This window comes from Syngnathus acus, chromosome 13 (genome assembly GCF_901709675.1).
Source record: "Syngnathus acus chromosome 13, fSynAcu1.2, whole genome shotgun sequence".
Taxonomy (NCBI): Eukaryota; Metazoa; Chordata; class Actinopteri; order Syngnathiformes; family Syngnathidae; genus Syngnathus; species Syngnathus acus.
In genome coordinates, this window is record NC_051098.1 from 6,477,678 (window position 1) to 6,505,517 (window position 27,840).

The 27,840-nt window shown below is 38.9% G+C and overlaps 1 protein-coding gene across 2 annotated transcripts; it reads right to left on the minus strand.

The window, feature by feature from the left end:
• Positions 1-3: 3 nt before the first annotated feature.
• On the minus strand, positions 4-26,759 carry LOC119133051 (WD repeat-containing protein 49-like). Of its 2 annotated transcripts, XM_037268686.1 has the most exons (16): positions 26,597-26,759; positions 25,878-25,961; positions 25,625-25,717; positions 24,902-25,073; positions 21,058-21,225; positions 20,233-20,381; positions 19,370-19,603; positions 17,895-18,059; positions 17,447-17,562; positions 16,668-16,798; positions 14,118-14,207; positions 13,692-13,769; positions 12,891-13,081; positions 10,956-11,153; positions 10,490-10,550; positions 4-1,418 (listed from the first exon to the last, which is right to left on the minus strand). In XM_037268686.1, the coding sequence occupies exons 1-16, from the start codon at positions 26,738-26,740 to the stop codon at positions 1,366-1,368; spliced, it is 2,127 nt and encodes a 708-aa protein (XP_037124581.1). In that variant the 5' UTR covers positions 26,741-26,759; the 3' UTR covers positions 4-1,365. The 2 variants fall into 2 exon arrangements, with proteins under 2 accessions (XP_037124581.1, XP_037124580.1); XM_037268685.1 differs by lacking the exon at positions 4-1,418 and having other exon boundaries at positions 6,821-10,550.
• Between the last annotated feature and the right edge of the window lie 1,081 nt (positions 26,760-27,840).

The window sequence follows — 27,840 nt, forward strand, 5'->3', positions numbered from 1 at the left end:
CTATCTAAAATGATGGTGGCTACTGCAGATGAGAAGTTAAAAAGAGAATCAATGATATCTCATTATTAGCCACAGGCAAGAACACTTCAGACTTGAGGTCACAAAGAGGGGAGATTTTATGAGAATTATTATCAACTTTCAGGATACACAACAACAACAAAATCTGCCATAAAGATGCCTTTGGCTAAAGAAATATTTGTCTAAAATTACATCTCAGTCTCTAAATTTCACAAAAAACATTTTAAAAAGTTCATATTATTATGTGTTGTGATACAGTAGTTATGATAATAATATTGAATCATGGAGTTATACATAAAAAGATGGCCTGTGAAGAGCGCTCCGACTTGCATGTCCATGCATTTCGTTAAATTTTATTATCGATGAGAGCACTAAAACACAAAACACTTGTTTTCTTCAACATTGGGGACTGACAGAGACACTGAGTAGACTGCAAGGAAAAAACTAAGAAAAATGCAATGTGATTAAATACGTGATAAGTAGCCCGAAAAAGAAAGGGCAATTAAATGTGACTGATGGTATGAAGGTGCAAGATCTGAGGGGAAGACAATCCCTTCTTCATCACTGAGACAAAGAGACAGACATGTAATAAGAGCTCTGGTCTGGTTATGGGTGAAGGCGGATCAATGAGCTGGATGAAAAAGGCCAAGTGAAAAATGAAGGGTCTGAGTGTGGGTGAAGCGGGGCAGGAGATGAGTGCAAGAAGTGAAAGAGGGAAGGAAGGAGCAGCAGCAAAGACACATCAGCCGTTCTTCATTGTGAAGTAGTATGAGCTGACGGCCGACGTGACCCGCACAGACACATGGCGTGACGATGTACATACGTCAAGGCTGCTATGATTGCTGATGACTAGCTTGTGCCAGGCAATGATTGCACTGATGACAGACGACCACCTGCTAAAAGAAAAGAGACAGAAGGACACGAGGGGGGGTGAAATAAAAGCCAAAAGAAACTTTTCCAATGGCATCAGAAAGCACTTAATACATTTCTGCATGTTTTCCTGCACGCTATTCAGGGTAAGGATTGTGAGGTGGGCCCAGGTGCAAATACAAGTAAAACACCGGGATATGAGCAGGAAAAGGTATTGTTATGTGGTGGGTATGGCTGTGGTTGAGGAGAAATTATCATTGTCAGACAGGGTTGAGAAAAATTGGGGTGCAGGGTCCAGGCGCGTCAGGATCTGAAGTAGCTGGGCAAGGGAAGAGCGAGAGGCAAGCAGGCAGGAACAGAATGTAGAACAGGGAAGAGAAATGATTTCAGAACCCAAACTCAAATATTCTTAATGGCGGGATGCAACAAACTCAACAGAGGCTGTTAACGGTCTGGCTGTGTGGCGAGGCAGCTGCGTTAGTTGGATGAGATGCAACTGCTGGCTGGCTCCAACATGCATGTGTCCAAACCTGCAATTACACAAATACACACACACACACATATATATATAAATGGGGACTGACCTGAGGATATAAAAAGGGAAAACCAGAGAAAAACTTTCATTATTTGCAACCACCTCAGTCCTCGACAAAGTTGTCAAATCCCGGTCCAAAAAGTAGCAACCCTGCCATAATTTGCGTGCAGTAGTGCTTCAACTATATATCAAGTCAAAATTATCAATCACAAAAAGTGTCAAAGGGCTTCACGTGCTCACAGCTGATAATATTGACAACAAACCCTGATCTTAACCCCAGGAGGGCAAGGGAAAAAATATCAAAGGAAAAATAAGAAACCTTAAGAAGGCATCACAGATGGGGGACTCTCCCTTCCAGTATGATCAGAGATTTTGAGAAATGCTCCTTTATGTCATTTCATGGAGAAGTCAATAAAAAATGTTAAAGATCAAAAACGAGAAAATTACCTTGGCCATTTTTAGATGTCACTGCCGAAGAGTTTAAAAAGCTGCAAAGAAAACATCAGTCGATTAGAAAAAAATGGGAAGACCTGTTCCTTTTCTCAAACAAGATTTCCATTATAAAAGTTAAATTGATCGGTACCATTCCGCTTGGCACACTTCTTTTGTGGGATATGAAACGGAGTGGTAATCTTTTACATTTCCATTGTCAAACATTGTTAAGAGCACAGTGGTGTAGTTCCACAGAAGAGGATCTGTCAATTGGATTAAAACATATTTTAATTGGTTTAAAGATTAATCTTCAAATGGGCTCGGAAGAAAGCCCAAAACACATGCGGTGCAACAAAAAGTCAGGAAGAGAAAAAAGGTGGGTCAGGGCAGTGACAGAACCAGATGAAAAACATACAAATGAAGTAAATAAAGTAAATTCTAATATCCCAAATTTGGCTAGCACTAATTGCTTTGTTAAAACTTGGCACTTCTTGTTTTACTTCATGTAATTGAAGGAAGGTTTGCAAATGTAACATAAAACGTGCTGGATTCCAGGTCAAACATGGTATTTAAAAAAAGAGAAGAGGTGAAAGTGTTTAACCGCACTACCCTATTATTCTTCCTAGCACTATGGAGGCAAAAAGCGGCACAAATATGATTTGAAGTCAACCATAATCTTTCTAATGTTTGTTAAAGAATGCGTGGGAGACAAGGAAACAGAACACACACTAAGGCACACACACAATGAAGTCTGTCAGTGATGTGTGTTGTGCTCTACTCTACTGCCATCTAGAGTTTTCGGGTGACCCCTGTGCAGGATCGCGTATCATAGTGATGACGTGCATCACAATAACAGTTGCCTTTCCAACGCTTTCAACATGATCCCCTTCACAGACAGATGGGTTGAAGAATTTGTTTGTGTGCGTGCGTGCGTGCGTGTGTGTGTGTGTGTGTGTGTGTGGAGGGGGGTGTTCTCCATGGCCAGACCCTTCGGAAAATGTGACATGCAGCATATATCACAAATGACACGTAATTTGTCATATTTAAATCTAAAGTGACACAGAGGGAGTGGTCATGTGTAGGCATTTTGGAAAACGACTTACGGTACGTGGCCATGAGAAGCATGATATTTTGTGATATCACGTCAACATGGCTATACCGCTTCAATGTGTGTGTGAGCTCTTAATTCTGAAACGTGTCAGCAATGGCAATGTCGTACAATATTAGATAAGTCTCTTATCTGACAGTGTGTGCAGTATCTGTCTGTTATTTTTGTGTTGACACTGTAGAACTGTGCCGTTTGCTTCACTATGAAGAAAACACGTGGCTTTATTATAAACAAAACTTTGCAAAGATGCTAAAGTACATATCGCACAATGGAGGATATTTATGAACACAAACAAAAAAGAAATAAATAGAAAACCTCACAGGCATTGTGCACAGAGTAGACCTACATACTGGCCAGATGTAAGATAATACCTTGCTATTATTCTTTCAAATGGGCAATTTTATCAGTGTATAAGCTTATTTGCTTTTGTGCCAACAGCTAGATGGGAAGATATTGTTGGTATGTATCAAATATGGACCGGGCGAGACAACAATCTAACCTAGACTACACAGCTTCACAAATCCAGCACATCACTATAAGTCCACAAACCAGTATGTATGATTTTCCGTACTGTCCGTACTTTTTCCGTAAGAGCTAGCTGTTTCTTTTTTACTTTGTATAGGTTCATCGCACGCCAGTGTCTTCTATTTCACCGATGTCTCTTGCAACCTCCAAAAATATTGTCTGTAAGCCAGGCACATTCAGAGGGCGGTGCCAATGGTCAATTGACAAATATTCAGGCCTATGTGTTGATCTGCGATCAATAATGCGCATGTTGAAGGGCAAAACACAACTACACGTACATGCCAGAAAATCAGTAAATACTTGCTGCACTTTAACAAACGTACATGTCGCAAATCAAAGAAATGCAAATGAGGGCTCCCTTAAGAAGTAGCCCAGATAGTGCGCATTCTCCAGCTTTCGCTCAGCGGCACACCCCAACTACTCTTCAGCACACACTTCCATACATACTGTACACTACATAGACACACTTGAGATGGACAATTTCTGTCACCACAGCACTTTCTCAAACTGACTCTGATTAAACAGCAGCTTAGAGTGCTTTTAATTTCATGGAAGAACAGACAGTGAGTTATGGAGGCCCAGAGAAAAAAATGGGAGGTGAGGCAGGGAAGAGCGTAACAGATGCATGGACAGGAGGAGAGGCAAAAAGGAAGGAGGGCAGTGATTCGATAGTTTCAAAAAAAGAACGAAACACACAGGTTTGACGGGATATTAATTATGCCGAAAGGTGTTGATGATAGACAAGCATTTCGGGTTGGGGGCACAGATGACGGCGATGAGATAGAGGTGAGAGGCAAAAAGATTTGAAGGCTAGTGGGAAATTTAGAAAACCTTGAAGAGGAGGTTAGGGGAGGTTGGAAAAAAAGATGGATATGCTTGCCGGCAGGTGGAGGCCTTCAATATTTCAAAAACATAAATAATTTAAATTCAAGCTGAAAATCTGTGAATGCTGTATTCGTAATTTGTCTCTGTCTTTCCCTTCTCATCCCTACTCACACACACACGTGCACACACACAGACACACAAACACAGACAGACAAACACACACACACACTCACACACAGAGGGCTTTTTAGTTAGCACTTGAATTGAAAGGGGAGATTATTGAAGATATCAACCATGGTGATGAGACCAAGGCAAACTGTCACAATGTGTTCCAAGTGAAAACACAAAGTGAATGCGTGTGTGCATCAACTGCAAATAAAAAGGAGTAAAGCCACCTAACTGGAGCAATTTAAGTGTGGGCGTGCATGCGTACGTCAGTGAGTGTGTGTGCGTGTGTGTCTCTTAGGCGTACATATCACATATTTCCTTTCTAAAGTGGTTAGTCGAAGGTCCTTTTAGCATACAGAAAAGACATTGTGGACTATAGGAGACACTAAATCGGCGCACAGACATTCTTTCATAAGGGGCTTTTTTTTAATACAGGGCTTTACAATAGATGCTAAAGTAGCCAGCGATTCATTTGCTTTAAAGAGAACTCCGTGGCCTTAAGGGGAACTGTGCACTTGGTCGCTACGGTATTGGAATGATAATAACAATACATGAATTTTAATGCCGTGCCCTCTAAGAGAGGGGACCTTTAATCTTGAATATTTAAGTATGACCTGAATGAGGATATTGGAGCCTGCGTATGTGAACGCTACATCTTACCTTTAAACTCTGAGCAGATTTTAATCTTACTCAATAGCATGTTTGTGAGATCAATCTGAAGAGAGATCAATCAAGTTGTCTTGAATCCATCGGCTTCAGGAATCATTTAGGCTCATTTGCATTGGAATGCAAAATTTGCTTCAAAGATATAACAGTATTTCGACGTAGTCGAAATAGACAGGGTGTGGAGCATTAGCTTATGTGCAAGCATGTGATTTCAAAATCAAAGTGCCTTTGTCTAGTCAGTGTGGTTTTTATCTATACGTAAAAAACATACCTTGAGCCATATGAACTTATTGTAGCAGCAAGGGGCCAAACAAATACAAATGGAAAAAGTATTAGAGTGTTTCTGGGTGATTTTTACCACATCCATAGTGTGTTGTGTCTTGAGTCAAGCTTTGAGTCAACGTAAAGGTCCAGTCTTGTTGTAGACTGTCGGCTTTTAAGACTAGAAAGGTCAAACCATGTTGATAATGTGTGACTTTCTATGGCTTCAGAGCTTCTAATGTCAGTCGGCTATCCTGTCTGCTTATCTAGAGCAAGCATTGAAGGATATTGTGGAGTTGTAAAATTATAGTCATCAGAGTCTTGAGGGAGTATAAGGTGAGGTATTTTGCACAGCCGCATGCCATCATCTCTGCCATCTAGTCTGTCCTTTAGTAATCCCAGTGCCTCTTTTCCGTCAATTTTCTGACGCAAGTCTCCATCTTTCCACAGTCTGTGTATACTCTAATTCACCTCTTCATTTATCTTAACAGCATCCCGACTCCCCTCATCTAACCTCGCAATTGCTCATTTTCTTATTGGCATCTCCTTCCTCTTTACCTGACTCTGCCTCAGCTTATATTCATCCAACCAAACATGGGCTGCATGTATTCTCTTTCCTTTCTGATGGATGGTTTTCATCTCAGTGTTGTGTTGCCATCATTCACGCAGTTCTGCTCTAATTCACGATGCTAAACGGTAAATAAAGGGACACAGACACACATGCGCACACACACTTGGCCATAAAAAATAGAATTAAGTAACCTTGGTGGTTGCAGGTCTGTGCAATGAAAAGAAGATTGTGTTTTTTGAATACATTGCCGAGCGCAAATCATTTCCTCTATTGTATATTGTGCAATCAGCTTTGGAACATTGAAGAAGAAAAAAAGAACTAATTAAAACTCACCAAAGCAATGCATATGTAAATGTACATTAACCCGGTGCCAAACTACCGGCTTTCACTAAACTTCCTTTTTTGCATATTAATGATTACTTTGTGATTTGAAGGATGTGTGAAAACATCTCTGATGTGTCTGTATATTTTTCAGTTGGCACACCAGTTTGACTCCAATATCCCCTGAAGCAACATTCTCTGTCATGTGCCATCTTGGTAATGAATGTGCAGATTGGCAGAGGATGCGAGAGCTTTACTGAGATGCTCAATGGACTGGAGGAAGCAGGGTTGTATGCCAGTTACGAGTGCCAACATTTATGTAACTAAATTCTTGCTATAGCATGCTTCAGTTTAGGTCATCCTTCCTCATTGATCTTCTAGCTCACCTATTGCAGCATTTTGCTGTTCAAATTGTTGTCTTTGCGTGAAAGAACTATCATGTCAATAAACCCTTATGTGTTTCTGAATAGCTTTTTTTTTTTTAATGAAGGAATTTAATAAGTAATAGTGTACCGGCTCTATGCTGGATAACCATGCTCTTGTTACAGTGGTGTATTCATTTATTTGCACAATATTATATCTTGGGAATGGTAAAATTAACCATGCATCTACATCAGGATGAGGAGTAAATTACATGACAATTTGATGTATGTTAATTATGATGCAGTCTGGTCGTCTGAGCTGCAACGTGCATCAAGACTCCAACTAAATCACCTGCTACAAAACTCATACATATAAATGAAGCTATCTTTAAAATTGACTATAAGAATAGAGATGTATGTGTCCTTTTACCAGATGAGGCAATATTACAAAGCTAAGCCCCTTAATTTATAGAACGTGCAAACCCTTGTTACCACCTAATAACTACCACCTCTATTATGAAATAAAATCATCAATGAGTAAACCGAATTTTTTTTGCAAACACTCAATCTAACACCTAGAATTACAATAATTTATAGAATATAGACACACATTATTACAGTGCACATAGGAAATAGGGTGTGCATGGAGATTTATGTCTGTTATATCGTTGAATGTCATTTACTCTGTGAGCACACTTCCTGTAGCCTCCAAGCAAATCAAATCAACACCAATCCAAAATATATTTGTATCCCACTGAGGAGTAAGACTTTAAAAAAAAACATATTCAAGATTAAGATGATCAATAGTACAACAACCTAGCCAAAAAGTTTGTATTGTACTGCGCGTTAATCACAGAGTTCATTTCAATTCGCCTTCATTCATGGTCCGCTTCTTCTTTGTCTACATAAGAAGCCAGATGAGGAAGATTAGCTTCTTCCTAAAAGCTCACTGATTTACATGATCATTGTTCAGCCTCATTGATAAACTATTAAGGAAAGGACAGAAGACAATTCAAATAAGATAAACACAAAAATAATTTTGTCTATTCACACTGTAGTATATCCACGGTGGAATGTAAATAGTGGTCGAAAACAGTAAATTCAGTAAAAGGTAGTAGAGAAAGCATTACCTTGTGAGGTACATTGAAATTTTGCATGATATACTGATGTCTCATTCATCCAATTTTGCAACTTCCCCACTTTCTAGTTGTAGAAGTGATCTTACAGGCAACACAAAAAAGTGGCCTCTGGAGAGACAGAGACCCACAGTTTCATCTCTCATGGTCACAAGAGCACTTGTTCGGATTACACTGACCACTCAGACACATCAATATCAGTCGTGCATTGGACACACACACACACACACACACACACACACACAGTGATGAAGTGTGTAGACTAGGATTTCTTTCTTTTGCTTTGGCTGATTGGTTTACGTGATGAACTTTTCTTAAGACCCATCTATGCACATACACACATGCCTACACACATCAACACTGGGACAGTGACTGAAACATCCCAGTAAAAAAAAAAAAAAAAATCTCAGCAATAACACTGTTTCCTTTAAAGTGACAGGAAATTAAATTCTGATTGTAAAGATGGAATGTAGAAGCAGAGACTGCAATTTAAATATTTAATCTTCATTTTCCCGGTGTGTGCATTCGTGTAATATTTTGAAAAGTTGTATTTCAAGGCATCAATAAGAAGCGCTACAGTTGCACTAGAGACAAATATATGCAACAGGCCAATTTTAAAGCAATGCAACAACTTAATAATGTCGTTAAATCAATTGCACAGGCCAATATACTGCGCCTGGTACATCTATTCATTAACTGCTACTTTCAGACACACCACTGACTCCACAACATCCAAAGTAATAAAAACGTCAACTCCACTACAAAGTATATTATATATTTGTACTAAATTAACCTTTGTTGTGCTCACAATCATTCCCATGATGAATAGCTCACTGAGCACCACACTCCAAACAAAACAAAATTCATTTTAAGGAAGAGTATAGGTTACATTTAAATAGTAAGCAATGATATTTGATCATTCCAGATTTACCTCATGATTTCTCACAACAAATCAACAACAAAAATCATACAAATCAATCCTAAACCAACAACAAAGGGTTTGAAGCGAGCTATAAAATAACCACAAATTGCACCCCTCCCCAATGTAAAGTGCTGCCTTGCTTAAAAACAATACTATTCTATGATGGCACAAAACTGCTGAAGCGCAAACCAACTCATTTTGTGAATTGTTCTAAAGAATTAACTCACTTTATTGAGGTATTCCTGCCTTTCAGTCCTATTCCACAACAAACTTTTAGGTTCACTCTCGTATTATAGGGCAGTATAAGCCTTGGTGTAAATGCAACTAAGCCATGTCTGCGATCTAGTGGTCAATGGTGATATTACAACTTAAAACTACGCAAAAGGGGCTGTCACTGTCATTGCCTATCCCTGAGTTAGAGTACCGTATGTTTCCAGAATGTGAAATCCATGTTATATTTTTTGGAGGAGGGATGTACTAAGTACTATGCTAGCGTGCAGCATGAAGAAAAACATTTAAATGCAATAAAATAAACATATTTATTAGCATATAATTGAGAAGAATTCTACATTGTATTGAAAGCCACTGTAGTAAACAAAAATATAGTAATTTTATGGGGTTACAAAAACATTCCTGTCTTGTAATTAGTTAATTGGTATCTGATCATTCATAAAACAAAATATTCACACCAGTAATCATTACCCACTAAGTTGAAACCTTGCTCCATATTGCAGTACAAGTATTAAATTATTGCTTTGAATGATATATATGTGTATAAATTATATAACGTTATATGGTCAAGCCCCGATCGTTTAGGAGAGGGTGGGTTTTATAGCATCAAGGATTAAATATATTTTCTCCAGTACTTTAGTATCCCAGCAAGTCTATCATATAGTTTTGATTTTACATCTCATTAGGATCTAATATCACACCCCCAGTTGATAAATGGTACAGTAACAGTGACCTGTACCAAGATTTATCCTGTCTCCAGACTGCTACTGCTGACGCAAGTTGAGTACATCTTTTCACTTGACTTTAAGATGCCATCATTTATGTTGAGTGCCCAACTAATGTCAAAATTTTACCTTCCGGAATTATAGCAACACATCCTAGTTCACATCATTTACTGGCGCGCACTTGATTTTTTTTTTTCAGCTTCATCCCTCTTATGATGTTTCTGGTCAATGTGTCACAACGCAAACACCCAAAGTCAATTTCTGATGAGCTTGGTACAGTTTGTAGTCTCGAGTAATTGAAACGGTAATTTTAACTGATGAAAAAAAATAATAAATAAAAAGCATTATTAAAACTATAGAAGTTCTACTAATTTCTAGAGCCTTTGCATGATAATTTTAGCACAGGAAATTACAGTTATCCATTTGGAAGTTTGACATTTTTTCTTGGAATTCATCTGACTTACGCTACTTGATGGTAAGTAAAAAAGTATAATAAAATAAAAAAGTAATAATGTTTTATGTTATTGTTGGTTCAGATTATAATGTGCAAAGTGACATTTACTGAATCAAATCAAAAATTCATAAAAAAAATTGTGCACCGCTTTGCAACCTCACTTGTGTTCTGTCACTATAAAATATCACCAAGACTTGTGAAATTACAAGGCCATAATATCATCAAAAAAAACAACTTAAAGTGCAAAGACACTTAAGTTAGAAATAATTCACCCAGACAAACTCTGTGCTCTGTTCCACAATCTTGCTTCTTGTCTGTTTCCATCTCCTCGCATTCTGCTGTGTTGTCAGGGTGCCTACCATTACAGGGGTCCTGCTGTGGGTGAACACATGCAGACCTCATAATGCTCCACTGCTCCTCCTAATAGAACATCAGTGGAGAAGCAAAAAGTCAATTTTAGAATCGCATACCATCATTCAAACAGCAATAGTAAGCTATTCAATGTGAACCCGTCACATTACTTTCACAGTCTTTTAAATGGTTGGGATTTTCTTTAAAAAAAAATCCAGATAGAAAGTGACTGAGTTCTAACTACCAAGCAAAAGTGATGTACAATTTCCTTGACTATTTGCAATATTTTGTTTACCTCATTTAGCCAAATAAGAATAAAACAAGAAATACCTCTTAGAATGTCATCTGGATCCTACCACTCACCACTAGCCCGGGGGCAGCGTGCTAAACAGTCAATGGCTTTGCCACTAAGTCCATTTCTTTAAAAAATTCCATTAACACTTGGCAGCACTACTTTACTTTTCTGTGTGTTACCTGTCCAAAAAAGCCAATGATGTCTCCTGGCAGATAGCTGAGGGCCACACGACAGTCTGAAGATGCTGACAGAAGCAGCAGATGATTGCCGTGGAAACTTGTATGCAGGTGCGTGACCCCATCATGGTGTGGGCGGAAACTGCGCAGCAATTGTGGAGGTTCACTCACCACTTCCTCGTTTGACTCCAGGCAGTAATACTGAGGAAGTCAGGTAGTTCAATGTAAATTTTGGAGGGCATTTCGGAGGTGCGTGCATGTATGTGCATCTTTAAAATTACTTTGCTAAAGTTCACCATCTGCATGCTCATTTTCTAATGACAATTCTGTTCAATTTGTATCTATGAAGATATGTATTTTGGTTCAGCCAGGTAATATGAAGGCAGAACCAAGCACGTTCCATGCTTGGTGTGCAGCTGGCTTAGGAGTGGATGAGGTTGGAATATGGATAGACCCCTTGAGGTGTAATGTCTCATTTTCATGGGGTCCCCCTCTTAATAGTATCTTGTTGGTGGACTGAGCCACTCGGATTCTTCTCAAGAAGATTATTCATTTCTGTAGAAAATGAAAAAACGTGACATGCCTGCGAATCAATTTTGGGTGGGCCTACAAATAAAATGTTCATCTGGGATTTTGAAATAGTCTGCATGTCCTCTTCTGTGCTGTTACCTGCGTTAAAATTTGAGTCTGATTGAAGTGTCAATCACTCGGCCGTCTACCTGTCAAGCATAACATGCAGCACTAACAGGTTGTAATGTAAGTCAGTGTGTGTACATGTTTTGTTACATTATGCAGTATTAGACAAAGACCCTCAGTATAAGTTTAAGGCAAAAGGGAAAAAATCATTGGCACCATCTGTAAATTGGCTGAGCAGATCTAGTACACTGCTCCTCAATGGACTTAAAATGTATGTTCATCTATGGCTATTGAAAATACGTGTTTATTTTATTTTAGAAAAGCAAACATTTTAATTGTGATTGGTTGTTTCAGTGCTTAGTTATCAATTTATTGAAGTAAAATGTCATAAGACAAAAAAATCTGTGTGTTATTTTAACGAGAGGCACCGCACTGCACTGCATTGCGTCTTGAGTGCACAACACCGTGCAAACGTTCAAGGCACCCAGCTGATCCCAAAGCACACTTGCCGTGGGACAGGATTTGAACCGGAGAGAGCTGAGCTTGCCAAAGTTCTTCAGCACTGCTACACACATTCATTTCCATAAATTAAACTTGGACTAAAATGAGCTTCAGACATCTGAATTCAAAGAATTGAGGTCCAAATATTTAATAAATACTCGAGAATATTGTCTAAATTATTCATAACACTCGAGAGGCTGTCATTTTACAGTAATATTGTCTGACATGTCAGACACTAATTCCTTTGGAACCACAAGTTAACCCTTGAGTGTCAATCTACTGTTCATGTTACTACTAAACTACTGTTCAGAGTGTTGGGCAGTTTATTTTCAGTTTTTAATGTTTTGTTACTATTTTTTTGTCTTCTCTTTCCAGTTTGGACTCATTAGTTTTACCTGTCATGTCCACTTTCTCCTTACGTTCGTCCTATGTTTATATGTGCCATCAAAATATTCGTCAGTACTTTTTGTATTTGCAAATTGGCTTCTATTAGTATTCAATTTGCTTTGGTCTTGTCATGCACTACTTACTCCACAATGTGATTCATCAACTTGTAGCTTTTGTGATAGAATAAAATATACTAAATGCCAGTTACATCAAAAACAGCAGGTTTAAGGTCCAATCAGATTTGTGCATTTAGTAGAAATTTAAAAGTAACATGAAAAATAATATTTCAGTTCAGATGCTTAGATTTCCATCAAATCCCATCAGATCCACTTGTAATTTGTTCTGCTTGTAACTGAAAGCTGGTACATATCGTTTTTTTAATTAAAGAATCAGCAACAATTCTCTGTTTTGTACCTCGATGTCCCATGTCTTGATTGTGCCCACCCGATCTGCTGTGACTAAAAGCTTTCCACAGGGACTGACATTCATGACGACAGAGCCCAGCTGTGCCTCGTGAGCCATGAAGTGTCCCAGTAGACGGCCGTGGACCGTGTTCCAGAGCCTGACCAGACTAGAACTGCCACATGACACCAAGTCGGCACCACCTTAGGGGAATACAAATATCAGAAATAACCTTTTTTGAGGGAAAAAAGACGATACTTGTGCGCAACATTATGCTTTTTAATCTAACAATGGAGAAGTATTTTATTTGAGCTATAACTTAAAGTAATAACATGGCAATAAAGTCATATTATTTTGAAAATAAAGTTGTGAATGCATGAATATGAATGCAATGCAGCAGGTTGAGCCCAGTAACCGCCCTCCTCCGTCTTTGGCGATAAACCATAAATTCCGCAGCCACTGTCATTAAATATTTGTTAAAACATTACTAGTTAATGGCAGGAATAACAAAACAGCAACAAAAGAGGCACGATCCATGTTCACGTCAAATAATTTCCTCAATGCTTCTCATTTTAGCACAAGAAACTGCAGCTCTAATGTCCTTTTTTTAAGTTTCAATTTCATGCACTCAATATTACAACATTATTATTATCATTATTATTTTTTTTATTATTATTATTATTATTGTTATCATTATTGATATAAATGCCAAAGCTACATCAGTTTCAGGCATTTTGCTCCAATACATGTGAAGAAATATACAGACAACCCATGCAAAAAAACTAATACCAGAGTAAATTTTGCTCAGTCTACCTTTTGCTATTTGTGCAGATGTACGACCTTGTAAAAACGACAACGTGGAGATGGTGTCAAGGGAACGCTTCGTTTGCTCTGGGAGAGAAAAAAATGACTGTAGAAGACAGTATTTTGGGGAACACATGCAACAAAGGTGGCTCTTATTTAAACAAATGATAAAATGTTTCTACACATTTATGCATCAGTTTTCTAGGCCACCATGCCGTTTCGCTACAAATCTAAAATACCTCACATTGAAGCGCTTTTGTACGAACACCTGAACAAGTGCAAGTAGTGGGAGTGGTGTGTGAGTGTGTGTGTGTGTGCGTGTGTGCGTGTGTGCGTGTGTGTGTGTGTGTGTGTGTGTGTGTGTGTGTGCGTGCGTGCGTGTGTGTGTGTGTGTGTGCGTGTGTGTGTGAGTGCACATGAGACCGAGCTGCTTACTGAATTCTTCATGTTTAGCCGGCAGCTGTAGTTTCCTCAGAGCTTTTTCTGTGTTGTTGTTCCACACTATAATCTCTCCATCGCGGCTTCCTGCACAAAAATAGACAGGCTAATAGCCTTTCTACAATCATCATCATCCTATGAAAATTATTCATTAAACTGAGTATGAAGACAACTTTAAAGAACACGACTTTAAAGATACAACATAACTCCAACTACAAACGCTCCATCATGTGTGCTCATAAATAAAGCAATAATATAATTATTTTACAGGTGGTTAATGGAGGTGAGAGGGATTGTCAAAAACAACAGTTCGCCTGCATTATTCAGACAGCCCAAATCCATTTGCTGCATTACCATTACAATTGTGTCGGGAGACAGAGGAAGGTAATGTTTTTTTAAGTGCGGTTGATCATCATGCTGTGGTTACAAAATGACAGAAGTTAACTCACCAAACTCAGTACTTGAGTTGTCGGTTTCTACTGAGTAATTACTTGAAGGATTGTCTTCTACTTTTATTTTAATTATATAATTCCAAAGAAACATTACAATCACTTGAGTACAATTTTGGCTTCTTTACCCACCTCTTATTGCAACCGTCTTGGGGGAGGCTAGTGCCAAAGAACTATACTTTAAACTTTTAGTTGATGAGCTTCATGAAGCCAAATGTAGTTCCTTGAGCTGCCATCTTGTGCATCGATTGGGCAATTATGAACGTTTTTAGGGGGTTCTATAAACTGGTAATAGATTTTCACTGTACTTCACTATATTTCACCAAATATGTCTCCTCACCCTCAAGGGCCAACCAAAATGACAGGCCTAATCATGTTCTTAAACACTACCTTTGTGCCGAAAGGACTGCAGCATAATTATGTCACAACAGTAAAAGCCATCCCAAGTTATCAAATCAAAGAAATGGTCAAGAAAGGTGAGGAAATTGAGTTTATACTTTAGAAAATAGTATTCATGAAATAGATTATTTGCATTCATCTGACCAAGTTCTCAACAGCTATCAATATAGTGAGGCTTCTTGGCTGAGTGAGAGCAAGTTATGAATGGAAAGGAATAAGAAAATAAGAACCCCCACCTAACCACAGATTCAATGTAAAAATAAAACAGAAATGCAACATTAATTAATAGATCCAATGATATTTTTCCAATCATGACATAAATCTGATAACAAGAAAACTCTGAGGAAAACCAAAAGGGAATTTGGGGGCAAAGTTTCCAAACTTACTTAAGAATCTCCTGAATCGAGCTTTTGTTCCAGCACAAACCATTAATTACTTCCAAAGCCCTTTCCCTGCAGCGCTGAGAACACCCATTCTTATCTTAGTTTCCCCCTGCAGCCCTAACTTGATCTTTCTCCTTACTTATCTCAAGAGCTGTTGTGTCTAAGGCCGAATGAAGCAGGTGTGCAACGTATGCCTGCACTCTGCGACACGGGAGCTGAAGCCGAAAGTAATACAATTCAAGGTGTTACCAAACATTCATTTTTTAAAAGCAAACTCAAAATCTTGTTAACAAACACAAAAGGGGTTTGGTTCTTTTTGCATTTTATACTACAATGAATATTAAAATGAATTTCATTACACTGTGCGGCATATGTACGACCGTCATTAAGCATTGATATTTGCGTGAGACGTAAATAAAAATGAATTCATGTTTGGAAATGAAGTGAAGTAAGTGTTGCGCAATATGCAGCTCCAGTGTCTCTATGGAGTCATCTTCGTTTTAGTGATTTCGTTTAAGGCAACTGTGGCATAACATGTTCACTTTGACTCCTAATCTTATCCTTTAATGCAAGTTATTGTGTCACAGTATGCGCCCATCAGGCACCCAAAATAATGTCTGTCTGTTTAATCATGCATGCAGTCACTCATGAAAGCAACTGTATGTAGAGAATGACTCCTTTCATAACAACCACACTTCATTTCATCAGCGCATAATTGCTCCTTGTTATTTCACTTAAGTGCTTTTCGCTGAATTATTTTCATTTCCAAATCTTCTCCTTCTCTTTTCATCTCCACATTCCTCTCCGTAATGCCCACCCCCACAGACCCATTATTAATTCAAGTCATTAAAGTTTAACTTACAAAGAAAAGAGAAGGATGATACATAGTTAGACAAGCACTTTTATGACAATGCATATGCATACTTTTAAATGAAAGTCTACTTTGGGCAAGTAACTTGGGAGGAAGTTATGAAAGTACTTTATTAGATTAGTGCCAATAGATTGTGGCATTCGAATTCATCATAAGCAACAGACCATGGCGATTCTCGGATCTCACCTTTAGAATCGGAAGTAGAATGTCAAGATATAACACCTTCTATGTGTCGTGAAAGATTAATTAACAACAATTATTCATTAAGTAGTTTTGGCTGACGTATCACATATTCGCACAAGAAAGCCAGTTTATTATTGACATAAAACATCTTGTGAGTTGACTAAACTAAATGTAATACATTGTTTTAAAAAAGGATCAAATACATGCACTTTAGGTTTGTTATTTTTTAACAAACAAAAAAGAAAACAGCAGACGCACACACCTGTGACTAGAGTCTGTGGAGGTTGGAAGGCAGCACAGAGCACTTCAGCGCGATGATGAACACCGCCCTTCCACTCTGATGGGTCAACGTGAGACTTGGAGAAGGAATGCCGGCGGAATACTGTCAGCATCCTACAGCAGGAAACAGCAAGAGGGCCAGTGAGGCGGGGAAAAACAACACACTCAAAAGACTGATAACGGATGAAATGTGGATGGGTGGGATGTGGATGTTACACAAGGAAAACCACGCTCCGGTGGGATGTGGATGTTAGACAAGGAAATCCACGCTCAGATTGCAGAAAGCACATTCATTGAAAACAAGGTTTTAAAAGTTAGCTATTGCTTGGGTACTGATTATTTCAAAGGAATGCCAGTCTGATACAACAAATATATAACACTCAACGCTCAAATGATCTTTGATTATCTTTTTCTGAACAATAAATGATATTTATTAATGTTTTTGTTGAATTTACTCAATTTTATTTTATCAAGTGATAGCACAGGAAAAAAAATCTGAATCAGATCATTTTTTTAAGTAGACTATACATCTACTTAATAATGTGTCTGGATCCAGATTAACAAACTCATCATGAGACTGAGACATGCTGAAAAATAAAACGCATGTCCCTGTCCCCCATTTTCACAGGCCACCATTTTCTTCTTTGAGACAGAAACCGTCCTTTTTTGTTGTTGATAACTTCAGACACTTTTCAAATGTTTTCAGGCTCTCAGACACTATTGCTGTGTAAACAACTGCTCAAAATGGCACTTCTGAAATACCTCTCCCAACCCATGACCAGGAGGCTTGTCCTCAGCAGCAGCATTTGCGAGATGGCCGCAGACTTGCCCAGGGCAACGTTCATTCTGTGGAGGCAGCGGCCATTGAAATCCCACACCTGCGAGAGACAAGAGAAAGTTGAGCAAAGCGGAAACACACTTTTGAATCGGTTTTGCCTTTAATAATAATCGGACCGTATAACCACAGGATTCGTGTTGATGAAATGTGAAAGCTGACATGGCAGATTATTATTAGTTACTACATGCATAATTATCACTCCCATCAAGGACTTGTTTGTGTTTTCCCACTGTTGGGTTGTTTTGAAGAGCCCAGTGCATTATGGATCGGATCTGCATGATAGAGCTAAAAATAGATTTTTATGGAGGGGAGCACATCAAATACATAACTAAGTTCAAGACACTGTGATAAAGTGTGTGCATGTTCACTAACTTTAACCTCTCCATCACTGCCTGCAGTGAACAGCCGTGTCTGCGTGCCATCCAAAGCCATGGTGGAGATGTCGGCATTTCCATGGCAACGGTGGATTTGCTTAACCTTTTGGCCTGTGTCAGCCAGCCAGCAGATCACAGAGGAGCCAGTGTCGCTGCTTATTACCTGCAGCGAGAGAGAGAGAAAGTCAGAGGATATCAATCATTGGAAGCAGTTTGCTCCGTGCTATGTGGTGAGAAATGATGACTATTAATGATTGTGCTACGTGCTGAGAAATGAGGATTTTTAATGATTTTGACGCATCATGCATGCATCACATCTTCTGCCATGCTAAATCCGAAGTAAATTATTATAATGTTGCTGTCAAATGCCAATGGATCAAAATGGTATTTTGTACCTTTTATCTTCTTTGCATTTAAGACATAATCAGTCTATATTTTTTAAATATTTCCAACTTGCAATTAACCTTATATTGTCAAGTTGGCCTTGGTGAAGCACAAAAGTCATCGTGTTTTGTTTGCAATTAGTCCGTCCATCGGCCCATTCGTTCAGCTAGCATTGGTCAGTCAGTTGTTCAGTTTATCAGTCGATTCACTGAAACATCTGTCAGTCAGTGAGTCAGTCCATCCATGCATCAGATTGTCAATCAAGCCGACCATCGGTCAGTCGATCAGCATGTAAGTCGGTAAGGCTATCAGTCCACTCAACAGTCTGTCAGTTAGTCCGTCCATCCATCGATCTGTCATTCGGCAAGTAAGTTTTTCAGTTTATCAGTCCATGCATCGGTCCAGTCATCAATGCATCTGTCAGTTCACCAGTCAGTCAATCATTTGAACGTTGTTACGTTAGTTGATGCATCAGTCTACTAAGCAGTCCCTCCTTCCCTCCGTCCATCAGTCTGTCAGGCAATGCATCCATCCACATATCCATCAATCTGTCAGTCCATCAATTAAGTTTGTCGGTCCATCATTCAATTGGTTAGTAATTCAGTCTGTCAGTCTATCAGTGATTCAACTCATCTGTCAATCAGTTTGTCAACTCCATTGAATTGTATTATGCTTTACATTATTAAATGTCTATTATGGAATTCTGTACATAATGTACAATCATCCACTTTGGATTTTATTTATCAGCTGTTTCAGTCTATCAATCTATTCAACTGCCCTTTCTTCTGTAAATCTGTCTGTCAGGCAATCTATCTGGGAGTCCATTATTCTGTCAGCCAATCAGTCCAACAGTCAGTTCATAAAGTTCTCACCCCAACTGTCTGTCACTTCATCTCGGCAGTTTGTCTGTCTACAGTCCTGAGTTCTGCTTCAAATGATTAATCATGCTTCTGTGGGATACTGTACAGTTTCTACCGTACTAACCTAGTTAATGCTCAGTTAGGACATTTTATTCATCAATTCGCCTCCACATGAAGTCCAACCATTCATCCACACGTTCTTCCTTTTCACTGCACACCAAACCCGTACATGTCTGAAAAGGCTGTTGTAAAGCACACAGGTGACAGGGTGCTCGTGACTGCCGGGCCTCATCTCCTCCTTCGTGCTCTCCAGCAAGACAAGCACGCTATTGAAGGTGAGCAGCAGGAGTTGGCGCTCTTCGATCAGGAGCAGGAGTGTGCGCGTGTCATCCTGCGTCGCTGGGAAAACGCCATCCAGGCGATGAATACAGAGCTGACTTGAAACATCCCATAAACACAGAACCTGGAAACACACAAAATGGATGCTGGGAGTTTATACTACTATGCAAGTTTGACTGCATTTACACAAATAAACTGCAATAATATTTTGACACTAATCTACAAATGATCAGTGTAACGAAAAATGGCCAAAGATGGATGACCGCTCAACCCCAGTTTCTGCACTGCATGCCTCAGAGTGCCTCTTAATGAGAAGTCTGCCATATTGGTTTACGGCACCAAACAAGATGAATGTCTCTGGTGCAGGAACACTTCCAGAGGAAAGTGTGGTAAAGCTTTCAAAGCTTCTTGCAGTGGCAGATGGTGTTTAAGGAGAAGGCAGATGGAACATAAATCACCTCTAAAATATTTATTCCCCTCAGAAAATCCAAAAGAGCAGGCAAACATGCACAGTGTTGCAACAGGAGGGAGAAAGAGTGGCAACATCATCATTTGTGCAACAGAAAGAAAGCAGACTGAGAAGAAAATGTGGTCATAATTTTAATAAATGGAGGCAACAGGGTGAAACAAATCTTCTTATTCCTCTGCAGTAAGGTATCAAAATTAATAATACAAGGATTCTCAGGAGCCATTTTTCTTTACTGTGCACACACACACACACATACGCACACACACAAATACACACACTTGTACCTTATCTCGGGAGTAGCTTAGTAGTTGTTTTTTCTTCTGCAGGAAGCAAACCGCCGTAACTGGGGCTACGTGTCCGTTGAGTATGTACACTGGCTTGGCGGTCACGTGGGCGTTCCACAACAGAACCTGATGATCCAAACCTGCAGTGGCTACATGCAATACCAATGAGAGAATGTAAAGATTATCTTCAAATGTTTTCACTACATACACATGCACGACTTTATGGAAGCAATAGAAAGTTTCACTGCAATGTTGTCATATGACAATATAATGTTTCCTTTTAAGGCGGCAGTTTGTACAATATGTAACAATTTCTGTCAAGTTTCAAAGTAGCTGATTGGGCAAAAATCGAGATGGCCTGTTATATGTAAACGGGGATCTCACAGGGGCAAAAGGGGAAACAAAACAAAAAGATGATGGGCATGGATGCTGTCATAGCAGTCATTTTATCAGAACTGGACCGAGAACACATTTTTTTATTTGCCAAATAGTATAACTGTATTGGATGTTGATCTCGGCAGTTGTCCCCTAATGGGTTTGACGACAAAGCATTCATCCAATGTCTTTTTACACTTGCACTATTAAAGCATACCTTTGAGAGACAGATTTGTGAGCCAAACAATATGGCATGCCAGTACAAAAACATCATATGCAATAAATTCAACATTATTTTCTATGCATAAGTTTTAGTAGTGGAACAGATGGTGATAGATGAGCCCAAATTATTGCATTATGTTTTGTAGTTTAAGTAGAAATTGTAAATAAATCTGAAGTTGCAGATGGGCTCATAACTACAGCCCCTCATGACTGAATTAATTTACTTACCAATCATCCTAAGTTCATGGTGATAGTCTATGTCCCAGACTCCTCTCTTTGTAAACAAAGAGGTCACTTGTAGGCGCTTGCTGTCCTTCGCCTTCCAGCCAATCACTATGCTGCTTTGTGGCTCGGTGCTACACGACACAAAGGCTTCCAGTGAGTCCAAGTAAAGCACTATGGGATATAACAAAGTAAGTATGATGAAGATCAATGCCAGATAACTCTTACAAAAAAGACATCTTCATAGAGAGGAGACTGGTATTGAACCAGTGATGTGCTGGTTATACCACAAAAAAGTCATGTGCAGTTATGTAGTCCAAGGGTGTGTGACTTAGACCACAACAATAAGTCAAATGTATTAGACAATGCCAAATTACTATTATAAAGATAATCAGTGGACTGACGACACAGCAGGACAGAAGGATGAGGTTAAATGTAAGGAACAAACTGAAATATTGCCTTATATTAAGTACAAAATCAACATTAGATTTAATATTGCCATCTTATTGCCCCTCGCCTCCCCTTTACGTACACTTGGTTTATAATTGACACTGAATATTACAATGTGCAGTGGCTAATCGGTTCCATGTATTTATTATTTGCCATTGAGATTAAATACTAATTTTCAATCGATTGAGATGGAAGTTGCTTCAACTGAGGCTCAGCGAATCATTTTCACTGCAACAAACAAGAGGTGTCAAATCCAGATCCAGCCAAAAACTAACTATAAAACATCTCCGCTATAGTTCATGATTATGACATTGTGGTCATTGCTTTTATTCGGATTGGATACCTCCCCCCCAGATGGTTTAGTTGCTATATTTTTAAAATACATCCACTCTACTTAATATGTGTTGACCACAAATCTACCATAGAGAAAAACATCCACAGTGGAAAATTAGCGACTTTCATTTGCTCGTTGGTATTACAGAAAAATTAATGGACCTTGCGTCATCATCCATCTCAATAAACACGTTGATTGAGGACATCTGAATTGGAATGCAAACACCTCCATCAGAGACAGCTCGGCTGACAAATAACATTGACGTGCCGAGATTGCATGTGACAGTCACGGGTCGAAGGTTACCGCCAAAATTATTTACGTCTGATTATTTTCCATTCATCTTAACATTTCTTTTCCACTTTGTGAGTCAAAGTATGGGTAGATTTCTCAGTGAGACGTGTGACTCATCACTGATTAATGACTTCTTCCCTCTTTGACTGACATACAAATCATGGTCTTTGTGACCCACAACAGCTGCTTCAGCCTGATTAATAAGCACGTCATTTTACTTTCATTTCTCGGAATTTGGAATCGAATGAGGAAGCGCAAGGGATTAAATCAACCCTCTTGTTCTGAGGGCAAATTATACCGAACACTCGGGTCTCAACATTCATCAGAGTGCATTCGGGCATCTCTCAAGCGCAAACGCGATACTTCCTCCGAGACAGCTTCCATGCCCCCCTGGGTGTGTGACAATCCCAATTTCTTCCTAATTCCCTCACAATCGAGCCCCAACATATCCCACCCAACTCACTCTAGTGGCCCAGCCATAGCTAATGGTAAGACTCCCACTGGTACCGCAGGGTGTGCAACTTCAAAAAGAACAGAACCAGCACCCAGAGGTATGCAAACACACACACTCCACTGAGTCAGACACAAACAAAACTCCCCCATGGTTTTTCACACTCGCAATCCACACACACTGCCTGAAAAATTGCAATTAGCAACCACTTTCAATGCGTCGGCTTTGTCGCCTTTGTTTTCCCATTGGTTGTGCTTATTTATGAGTTTATTCTTCTTTCTCCCCCTCATTGGGATCTATCTCTCTCTGCCAAGTTGGTCTCGGAACGATGCAACTGCTGACTCATCATTAAACAGCCCAATGACTCTAAAGGAGAGATGGAGCTGAATGATGCAAGCGATCAATGACACAATAAAGCGACCTCTTTGTCACCCGGGATGAGCTGAAGTGAGAGAGTCCCATGAGGACAGACCTCCAGCTCAAACTTCATGCCAGCAGTCAAAAGTCTGGCTGAGGAATTAGATGACTCATGACTCATCCCCTCAACCCCTGCTGCACTTGCTGTTATTGTCGTAATACTAAATAAGTGTCAGTGTTGACACTGGTGTGCTTGTGTCAAGGTGAAACATCACAACAGATTCTGAATACTTATGTCCTTGCCATATCTTGTTTTCTATTTTATTTCATTTGCATTTTTTCCTCAGACGTTTTCAAGAATGTAAATGATTCTTCATTTTTTATATGTGGCACAAAATGTGCATTTCTTTGGAAGGGAAACGAAAATTTTAATCATTCACAAATAAGGCTGCAACAGAACAAAAACAAGTATATGATAATTTCCGACTGTGCACCATACAAAGTTTCAGCATAAAATGATGCAACTTTTGTTGCATGTTGATGATTCTCAGGGTTGTGTTACTTCACCACTTTCCATCATGTCAATGGGTGATAATGTAATGATATGAAATTTTGTGGCCAGTTGGAATTTGTGGCATGTCCGTGAATTGGTTTTTCTATTGCCGCTCGACCTGTTAATCATTGCCGCTTTGCATGATGAACTTGCCCCCCCCCCCCCCCCTCCCTCCCTCCCTAGGTTGAGCAGCCATCTGTAGAGGGACTTGGAGAGATGCCTGGTGATGCAGTATGTGCATGTGTTACAGAGTGAATGTAAATGTCAAGACTGAGGTGGAATCTTTTAATCTAACCTAAAAGTACTAAACAGCCACTCTCGAGCCAGCAAATTGAAGTTCCAGACATCAATCCACAAACAGTTCACAAACAGGAACTGACTAGTATTCATGCATAATGCTTAAGACTACCCACAGAGTAAGTAAGGGTTGCTTTCTTAGTTTTCTTGCCTATCCTTATTTCCATGCATAATCACTGACTTCTTGATCTTGTCATCTGCCACCATTGAATCTAAAAGTCATTAGCGGTCACAGTGAAAATATTTCAATAATTGGTGGACAGCATTTTTTTTTCAAAGCAAATATACATTTTGGGTGCAAAGGGCAGATGATACAAGTTCATCAACAGGCAATAGCAACTGAAATTTAAGGTTTAATATTAAGTTATGCTGCACAACAGGACTGGACTGAGTACACAAAATGAAGATGCAGCTTGCCTGGACCAACAGAAGACCACACAGGGTGCCAAACTGATTGCTCGGTAGTGATGTTCAGATCGATAGCAAAATATCAATGCCGTGTTAGCAAGGTTTCCAATACCGCCATGCTACAATTTCACTATTTCCATGCATTTGTGAGATGTGTGTTCAAGAGTTGGGAGCAGTTGGAATCAATTGTTATCGAATTTCAGCTGTGCTGTAAGAAATACAATTTCAAAAGGGCTACAGTTATAATAACATTGTGTTAACAGGAACTTATTTTTCTTCTGCCTTTCACTGTGTGCATGATTGTTGACCAAACCTGTGGTGTAAAAATAAAAAGGTCTCAAACATATCGATCAGAAAAAGTCCAGATATATTGGACTTAAGTTTCTCATGCATTTTATTCCATATATACCTGCATGTCATTGATCAGTAAAAAGGGTTTATTTCTTCAGCTGGTTGTCGTATCAATAAGAATAATTTTCCAAGGACTCACTAAAACTGTAAAACAGAAAACTGATGGATTTACATCCCTTGTATGAACAGTTCAGGCTATTGGTGAATGTGGAATGAAGGATGTAACATTTGGAACTTTTTGGGTTACTTACTACGTATAGTGCTGACATCATGACAATGTACCAAAATATTAACATTATTCATTCTTTTTGACAATATGATCGTTGTTAAAGCTATAATGTGTGTGCTTGTACAGTACCTTTCCTCACCCAGGCTGGCTTGTGTGCCTGATGTTGAACAATGTGACAGCAGTGATGCTTTCCTTTGAGCACATCATCCCATTGGACGATGACCGCAGAATCCGAGTCGGTCCACAGACTACGTCGCTCAAACAAATACATCTGGACTGATGTGAAATGTAAAACGCTGACCTGGGAAAAAGACACACACATTGTGTGAGCCGTGTAACAAAGACATTTTGCCATTCATCCTTAGACCCTACTTTTTTTAATCCACCTTATTTCTTTTGTGAGGAAACAAACCCCTTTTCTAATTGATCATTGGCCGTCATTACATCAAACAATGTCTTGAATGCCTTGTTGCGCTGCTGGCAGTTGTACTGACAAGCAGAAGAAGTTTCAATTGGGACGTCATGAGCATTGTTTTTAACTGGCCATGCCCAACGAGGAAAGCATCCTATTTAGAGCCTCCAAATATTTCCAGCTTCTACCGGAGAATGAGGAACGCAGACAAATTAGTCTGAGTTGTTTGAAAATTACTACCATGACATTATAAATTTGCTGTTTTTCATTTAATAGACGCAGCACGACTTAACACTCGCTTTGAACTTTACTCTTGCACAACCAGAGAAGAACCAAGAGTTTTCAGAAATAAAATGCTGGTTCGGCTAAACTTCGTGCAAAGAATCATGGGGCGTAAGAATAAGGTGAATAATGTTATCCAGTTTTGTGCAGTGTGTCACCTGTCCACCGATGTCACCTACAGTGAGGATAGCCTGATCTGGCTTGGAGGCATTGGACCAATAGTCCAGACACCATGGAGTAAACCTTAAACCCTGGAAAAAGAGAAAAACAAACTATTTGTATATTTGAAGATTTTAGGACGGGATACGTTCTAGAACACAAAAGTTTAAGTGTTTCAAATTGCATTTTTATTCTAGCAAGGCTGATTTGTGATGACAGAATGTTTTCAGATAAATGATTTGTGCTTTTTACCTGGACTTTATATTGGCAGATGAAGTTCTTTTCCGATAATATGTCATAAAAGCATATCTCCTTACTTGTAAATGACACAGCTATCTGTGGGGCAAGGAACAGGAATGAAATAAAAAGTCACACATCCATACGATAGAATAATAAAAATTCTACACATTTTCATGCCATGCTTTCCAAGGCACCAAAATCCTGAACACAGACAAAGCTTTATGAGTAATGAGAATGTAAGAAAAATTATATTATAGTGGAATGTAATTAGTATAAATATCACAATGATTACAACACTTTTAAAGCAACTATTAAAGACTATGTGAATAATTGTTTGATATATTATTGCTTATCCTAGCAAAATGAATAGTAAAAGATTATGGGCAAAAAATTTAATTACAATAATTAATTTCCTGTAAATGTATGAATACTCTATCATTAAACATAATAATACAATTATTCATAGGGGATCAGCTTGAATTTTCTGTGATGGTGCTGAATTAAATCACTTGATATAAAAAACTTTTTTTGACTCTAAGTAGTATGTCAATTTTGTGCTTGTCTTGTCATTGGAAATAAAAACATCACATCAGTGGCCCAAAATATATATATGGGATTTGAATTTACGAAAGTAGCGCAGTCACATCCAAAACGTTCTGCCTAATTGTTTCATTTAAAATACCGAAGGAGACTGACTTCAGTGTACGCTCGAGTGGTTGTTGTGCGATCACCTTGTGTACGTTTTGCAACAGCACCACGTCCGTCACCCACAGGTCTTTGGGTCGGACTGTACAGTTAGGCAGTCGTTGGGTACTCAGAAGAGACATGTCTCTGCGGTCCCGCAGCCCCACAGATCCTCTTTTGCTCACAGTCATGTACTGACCCCAACTTGGCAGGTACAACACCTGAGTAGTGCAGATGGCATCATTTCCATTATTTATTTAGTTACTTATTTTTTTTTAACTTGTATTTTGGGACAAGAAAGAAAAAATATATACATAAATAGTGAGCTGTGCAAACAAAGGTTGTTCTGGGCAAACATGGTAGCACCCCAAAGTGAATTATAGTAGTGGTTCTCAACTGTTGACGCCTTTCAAGTCTCTGCTGACTTTTATAGAAATAAAGAAAAGACAATATATTGTTCAAACTTATCTTACTACACATGCTTATATGATCCAAGTGCCTTTCAAAGCATGTGAATAAAAACTGAGGATGAGCATGACAACTGTACAAGAATTTTATATAATGCAATTAAATATTGCCTTTGGATTCAAACAGGCCACAGATTTTCATTTAGAACCAAACACTTATCTCTTCCATTTAGGGAAATGCAATATCAGTACAGGGGCATGATTAATAGATGGAAGAATTATGCCATAAAAACACCAATGGCATTTGTTATGTTTAAATGCTGCTGAAATTTGTGATTACACCGTGTTAGTTTGTGTTTAATCTGCACTAATAATCAAATGAGTTTGACGTAGTGCCAAAAGCATATTGCTGGCAAGGACTTCCATATCAGAGACTGAGCATTACTGTCTTTGTTTAATGAGTTTTCATATGATTTGAGTACAGAGCAATTACTCCTGTAAATTGTCTTGGGAACAAATTTATAGCGAATATGGATACTGTACACGACATACCATATTACTTTTATGATGCATGCTTGTTTTACCATCTTATTTTACAAAACAAAGAGCAAGTCTAACCTGGGATGTGTCTTAAACTCCATATTTATATATATTATATCTTTCATTCCTACGGTGATACTTAACACAAATTTAAACAAAAATTTGAACTTGTCGCGATCTACTCCGAAGCAGTGGTAAAATCGGGATTACCGTAAATCTTTGCATGAAAAGCAGGTTAGGGCCGTTAATATAAAACAATCAAATGAAAAACAATGTGGTGAGCGAGGTTTCCTGCTTTGTGCTACGTGAAGTATTTTTACGGATGTTGTGCAAAGTAGTTCATT

Excerpts from the sequence above, each read along its gene's own strand:
- LOC119133051 (XM_037268685.1), bottom strand. The coding sequence starts at position 26,740 with ATGACTGTGAGCAAAAGAGGATCTGTGGGGCTGCGGGACCGCAGAGAC. Across the intron at positions 19,604-20,232 it reads TAAGCTACTCCCGAGATAAG|GTTCTGTGTTTATGGGATGT; the intron begins GTACAAGTGTGT and ends GTGTGTTTCCAG. Across the intron at positions 10,551-10,955 it reads TCATTGGCTTTTTTGGACAG|GAGGAGCAGTGGAGCATTAT; the intron begins GTAACACACAGA and ends ATGTTCTATTAG.